The 6,725-nt window shown below is 37.3% G+C and overlaps 1 protein-coding gene across 1 annotated transcript; it reads left to right on the plus strand.

The window, feature by feature from the left end:
* Positions 506-6,490, plus strand: LOC18781933 (exocyst complex component EXO84B). Its single transcript, XM_020559705.1, has 7 exons — positions 506-934; positions 1,193-1,290; positions 2,137-3,184; positions 3,284-3,799; positions 4,796-4,984; positions 5,632-5,768; positions 6,021-6,490. Exons 1-7 carry the CDS (start codon positions 791-793, stop codon positions 6,181-6,183), a joined length of 2,295 nt encoding a protein of 764 aa, XP_020415294.1. The 5' UTR covers positions 506-790; the 3' UTR covers positions 6,184-6,490.

Here is a 6,725-nt window from a genome sequence, read left to right on the forward strand (position 1 = left end):
GAATATATTTTTTATTATGACAAAATACATATTAATTTTTTCACTAAATAACGTACCCGCACATATATTTAAGGGCGGATTTATGTCTAGACTGGAGTAGACTCCAGCATAGGAGAAGATTTTTAAATATTAAATATGGTTTAAATTTTATAAGTTTATTTGGTTTAAAAATTATTTAGTCTATTCCTATAAAAATTTATGAATCCGCTGTTGCACATATTAACGTCTTACTTGTTAAAAATTTATAAGATTAAGAATGAACTCAAATTTGAATAATGAGACTCACACATCGTATGTATCGATTTAAATAGGGAAACCTATACGCTAACAATTCACAAAGGGTATGTTTTGTTACACGTGAATTGGGTAAATTTCAAAAATTACCTATTCCGTAAAAGGATAATTACTCAATAAAGAACACAGAAGAATTAGGAAGTCGTAAATCAGAGTCAGAGCTTATTCCTTCTATTATTAACTGCTGTCAATGTTAAGTAAATCGCAGTCAAACAAAACCGTCCCTCCATCCAAAAACCAATTAGTCATCGCAGTCGCGTTGGCTTGGCTGGCTCTGTCTCTTCACCAAAACACGCCTCTTTACGACTCTCTCTCTCTCTCTCCGCTCCCTCTCTTTGCTTAGCTCAGAAGCTCAATTTCCATGGCCTAATTGCTTTTGGCGAATAAATTTGAATTACAGTTTTTACCCTCCTTGGATCGGTCACCTGTTTGCTCCTTGGAGCCCTAATTTTGGAGCTGGTTCAGCTGATTGATCTGTGATCTGTTTGGTGGACTGATGGCTTCGGCGAAGACGGCTCGGTCCAGAGGCACGCCGGTCAAAGAGAACGGCGTCAAGCTCGAGGAAGGCCTCAATGTCTTCAAGTCTGATAAGTTCGATTCCCAAGGCTATGTTCAGTCACGATGCTCTCTCAACGAGAAGGTCAGTTTTTGCTCTTGCTATACAGATAAATAGATGTACACGTTGATTTGTTCCGCTGTTTGGTTGCTGAGAAACCATGGGGAAGTTGAAAAAGAAGGAATTCTATATTAGAATTATGAATGCAATGCTATTTTTGCTTAGTCGTAGGATTTGATTTCTTTTAGCAATTTCCGGATAGGCCTGAACTTCGATTTTATATGGAATTACGAAATTTGAAGGGGCCAAAGTTAAATTTATATACTTGAACTTTGCTTGCAGGAAATAAGACAATTATGTTCATATCTTTTGGACTTAAAGAGAGCTTCTGCCGAGGAAATGCGTAGAAGTGTCTATGCTAACTACACGGCATTCATACGGTGAGTTTTCATTGAATGGTTAATGTGAGAAGTTTGTGAGTTTGTAACATCCTTCATATGCAATTTTATATGTTCATGTTCCGAGGTGCTTCACTTTAACAGCATTGTATTTGCTCGGTATATGCTTGGGTATTTGGGTTAGTTTTTGACTCATTTGACACAATATTTGGATAGCGAGATTCTTTAGTTTTTAAGTGTGGTATGTAAAATATTCCCACCATTTCTAGCTCTAGGTAAAAAGTATAAGGCACTCCATTGGTTCATTTAAATTGTATTTCACATAGTATGAAATTTTATCAATGAAATCAGTTGCATGGGCGTATCAAGTTTTCTTTTCTTATTAGTTTGGTTTTTGCTGCTGTGTTTATGGCAGGCTTACCCAGCTTTTTTTCTTTCAACTTGTTCAGAGTTCAGAGCTAATTAAATTTGAGATTCAAAATTTTATTTGTACTTGTTGCAAGGCATAGTAATTGTGTTTCGTTCTTTAAGTGAGAGTTGAAGCATTTTCGGTTTTTGTACCTTTGTGTGTTTTCTTGTTGCTTTAGTTTTATGATTGATAAAAGTTGGTATCCAAGGTAATTTACTGCCAATATGGTCACACTCAAAGTGATTGTATTTGATATTTTCATTTTTGTAATTAGGAACTTCCAATTCTTGTCAACCTTTTTGCATAATCGACTCTTGTTTGGGTAACTTTCATGTATTTAGTTAACTTAAATGCCATTTTCACATTCCATTGGAAGGTTAAACTAGTTTGTTCTTCAATTATGGAGTCATTTCTTTTGATACACCATTCTTCGTTGAGTGTAATTTGGATTTTATATTAACTGCACTTCTTACTCACAGCACTTCCAAAGAGATATCAGATTTGGAGGGGGAGCTTTCTTCTATCAGAAACCTGCTATCTACTCAAGCTGCTTTGATTCATGGTCTAGCTGAAGGAGTTAATATTGGTTCCTTATCTGTTTCTGAAGGTTCTACTGCAAATGGTGTATTAATTTCTGAAGATAAAGAACCTTCAGACCTGGAAAAGTGGTTAGTAGAATTTCCTGATCTCTTGGATGTTCTGTTGGCTGAGAGGAGAGTAGATGAAGCTTTAGATGCCTTGGATGAAGGTGAACGTGTGGCTGCTGAAGCAAAACAACTGAAGCTGTTGGATCCAGCTTTACTAATGTCTCTGCAGAATTCTATTGTCGAGCGCAGGCAAAGGTTAGCTGATCAGCTTGCCGAGGCTGCTTGCCAGCCTTCGACCCGCGGTGGTGAACTTCGTGCAGCTATATCAGCACTTAAAAGGCTTGGGGATGGCCCTCGTGCACACAGTTTGCTGCTCAGTGCTCATTTCCAAAGATATCAGTATAATATGCAAAGCCTTCGTCCATCGAGCACCTCATATGGAGGAGCATATACTGCTGCACTCTCACAGATGGTGTTCTCTGCTATTGCTCAAGCTGCCAGTGATTCCTCGGCTATATTTGGTAAGGAAACAGATTACACTTCCGAGCTTGTGATGTGGGCAATAAAGCAAACTGAGGCTTTTGCCCTCCTCATTAAAAGGCATGCATTAGCTTCATCAGCAGCTGCTGGGGGATTAAGAGCTGCCGCAGAGTGTGTTCAAATAGCATTAGGTCATTGTTCCTTGTTGGAAGCTCGTGGTTTGGCACTTTGTCCTGTGCTTTTGAAACTCTTTAGGCCTAGTGTTGAACAAGCACTAGACGCTAATTTAAAACGAATTGAAGAAAGCACTGCTGCCCTAGCTGCTGCTGATGACTGGGTTCTTACATATGCTCCAACAGCTACACGGCAATCTGGCAGGCCTTCAAGTACATCCCTTAATACAACAGCATTCCAACATAAACTCACAAGTAGTGCACATCGATTCAATTTGATGGTCCAGGTAAATGATTTTTCTCCCACATAAAATCAATTAATTAGGTTTCTGTGTGTGTGTGATCCCTCATTTCATTTTAGCTTCATAATTTACCTGATCTTGCAGGATTTCTTTGAGGATGTAGGACCATTGCTCAGTATGCAATTGGGTGGTCAGACATTGGAAGGTTTGCTCCAAGTTTTTAATTCATATGTGAACATGCTCATAAAAGCATTACCGGGTTCAATGGAGGAAGAAGCAAACTTTGAAGGTTCTGGGAATAAAATTGTTCGTATCGCTGAGAATGAAGCTCAACAGATTGCTTTGCTGGCGAATGCATCATTATTAGCAGATGAGCTACTTCCACGTGCAGCCATGAAGCTGTCTCCACTGAATCAGGTTGCATACAGGGATGATCTTCGTAGAAGATCATCAGATAGGCAAAACCGGCATCCTGAGCAAAGGGAGTGGAAGAGGCGACTGGGCAGCTCAGTTGATAGATTAAAAGATAGTTTTTGTCGTCAGCATGCTCTAGATCTCATTTTCACAGAGGATGGTGATAGCCATCTTTCTGCTGATATGTACATAAACATGGATGGGAATGCGGATGAGGTTGAGTGGTTTCCATCCCTAATATTCCAGGTATGCTGAATATTACTTTTCTCTATTGTCATTTCTGTTCGAACTATTTTCTTTTCCTTTTTTTATAACGGACCTGCAATTGCTAGTCAGTGGTATTCATTTCAAAGTAGTCCTCTGCTAATCTGCTGTGCATGATATCATTGTTAAAGAAGAATACATGTCCTCTATGGTTATGAAAATTTGTGAGGACCTCCTTGTGTATTTAGCATTTTGCCTGACGACTTGGTTTTTTAAATTATTTTATTTTTCTAAGGGTTTTCTGACTTCTTGTTGGAGGATCAAAGTTTCTATAAAAGAAATATCTTATGTATAATTAATTTTTGTCTATTAATAATACATGTATATCTTATGTAATGTACAACTAATCGTTCTTCATGTGTGCATACATGTACATATAATTATTGCATTATTTGTTATTTTAATTTTATCCTTTCCCCCCTTTCAAGACTTGAAAATTCTTTTACGATAATTATGGTTATCAATACTCTAGGTGCCGTTCAATTATACTCAGAAGAGAGATTCTATTTATGTGGATTATCTTATGCATATATGGAAATTGAACTTATTTGCAATGTATTCTTGGACGCCTACAGATTTGTATATTCATGTCTCTGTTGCATTAGCGTCAGTGTACCTTCAAATTGAACTACTTTACTTAGTTACCTTGAATGGTATTGTTACATGAGCTTCAGGTGTGAAATGCCATCCTTACACTATCTATACTTTTGGTTTGTTATTGACTGTCCGAACTAACAGCAAAGGCTTTTGAGACAATCTAAGATTCCAAAGAGGCATTGATCAATTTTAAAGTTTAAGGACATTAGAATTGACCCAAAAGTTCAGGGGGCATATGATATCTCCCTTTAGATGTGTATATGCATATTCAACTTATTTGTGGTGCATGCATGTGATCTGAACACTTTCTACTTTTTACATGCTTTTCTTATTGATTTTTTTCAAGTCCTAAGTTTCTTTTGTTATTTTTTCCCAATCCAGGAACTTTTTGTTAAACTAAACAGAATGGCCAGTATAGCAGCAGAAATGTTTGTAGGCAGGGAAAGATTTGCTACATTGCTATTAATGAGACTGACAGAAACTGTCATATTGTGGCTTTCGGAAGACCAGACCTTCTGGGATGATATTGAGGATGGGCCAAGGCCTTTAGGCCCTCTTGGCTTACAACAAGTACGTAATTTCTGGTCACACCATCTATTTATTTTGTATGTGTTGCATTATATTTTCATGTGAAGATTGTTCTGTTTTAGCAATGTGAGAAGGACCTTTATCATGCAAAGTAGAAAATAAGTAAATGAAGAGATTTAAAATGTAGAAGAAACAAAGAAAATAGGATGGAAGGAAAAACCATGGCTTGGTCAATTTTGAGAGAGGGAGGGGAGGGAGAGTTGAAGGCCTGTCACAGTGATAGCTCTAGTTTTTGGCAATCAATCTTTCAATGCTGACTGTATCCCCAACCTATCAAGCATGAAAAGGACTTCCACGATGTTATGCCGCTCCCATTTTTTTTCTTCTTCCTTTTGCTTCCCAGTTTACTAATTGATAATTATACAGCCTAGCATTGGTTAAAAACTTACAATCTTTACATGCCTACAACTTTGTGATGAAATTGAACTTAATGCAGATTACTGACCAGAAATTGTATCATATTAAAGGGTTATCCTGACGAGGACTCATACTCAATGATATATCACAGCTGTCTTCTCTTGTCATAATTTTGTGGAGTTGCCTCATTGCACACCCAATGCTCCCTCCCACCCCAACAAGCCATGTCCTACTAATTATGTTCTTATTATAACTTCTTTTATCTGTTACAGTTCTATCTGGATATGAAGTTTGTCATATGCTTTGCTTCACAAGGTCGTTACCTATCTCGAAATTTGAATCGAGTTGTAAATGAGATCATATCGAAAGCCATGACAGCATTTTCTGCAACAGGCATGGATCCCAATAGGTATGCTACTTTATTTAGTTTCCTAATATTATCATCATCATGAATTATATACATACGTATAAACATAAATGCACGTATGTTGAAGCAGCAATACACATTGTAGTATGAAATTGCAACTTATTCTAGTTTTCTATGCCCACAGATAAAAATTGCCGGCTTGTAGTATATGTAAAGCACAAGTTAAGCTGGAAAATGTCCTGGTAGCTTTTAAACAGTTGATTTATTTTATGCTGAGCTTTATTTTTATTTCAGTGTGCTTCCGGAAGATGACTGGTTCAATGAAGTGTGTCAAGATGCAATAGAAAGATTGAGTGGAAGACCAAAAGCCGCAAACGGGGACCGGGATCTTAACAGCCCAACTGCTTCTGTTTCAGCACAATCAATCTCGTCTGTTAGATCTCATGGGAGTTCCTGAGGCAGTGAGTTTCATCCCTGTAAATTAAATAGGAAACCATCCTTGTGTCCTTAGAAGTATTTTTTCCCTCCAATATAATTTTTGTCGACCATGATCCTTTTTGTCATCTTCTTTTTCTAGTGTAAGGCCCTACATTTCTGTAGGATGATATTTGGTGTCATAATTATGGGTAGTAATTCTTTTTGAATAATTGAGTTTGTATAGTTGTTGATCGCAATTGTTTGATTTTAAATACAAGTTTGTATAATTCTTTGACCAGTGTGGGATGGAGTCTATTGATGTCCAATCATCACTTGATTTCATGTGATTATGTTGTCTTGGCAACCAATAAAATTAGATTTCTTGCGTTTGCTTATAAATGAGCTTGAAGGTGCTATAGGAATAAGCCTGTAAAATTGAAGATCGTATGTCAAAATTTTCAATCTCTCGCCTTTGCCATGGACGGTCGTTCTCATGTGTAAGGTTCTATTGTAGGTTTTGGATCCTCTACTTTATTTTTTTCGTGGCGATGCCACCACATTAAATCCTAAGAAACCTGTATC

This window comes from Prunus persica, chromosome G3, assembly GCF_000346465.2.
Source record: "Prunus persica cultivar Lovell chromosome G3, Prunus_persica_NCBIv2, whole genome shotgun sequence".
Classification (NCBI taxonomy): domain Eukaryota; kingdom Viridiplantae; phylum Streptophyta; class Magnoliopsida; order Rosales; family Rosaceae; genus Prunus; species Prunus persica.

Bases quoted from the DNA above. Each gene is read 5' to 3' on its own strand.
- LOC18781933 (XM_020559705.1), top strand. From the start codon at position 791: ATGGCTTCGGCGAAGACGGCTCGGTCCAGAGGCACGCCGGTCAAAGAG. The intron at 935-1,192 runs GTCAGTTTTTGC...CTTTGCTTGCAG, and splicing joins GATGCTCTCTCAACGAGAAG to GAAATAAGACAATTATGTTC. The intron at 5,769-6,020 runs GTATGCTACTTT...TTTTTATTTCAG, and splicing joins ACAGGCATGGATCCCAATAG to TGTGCTTCCGGAAGATGACT.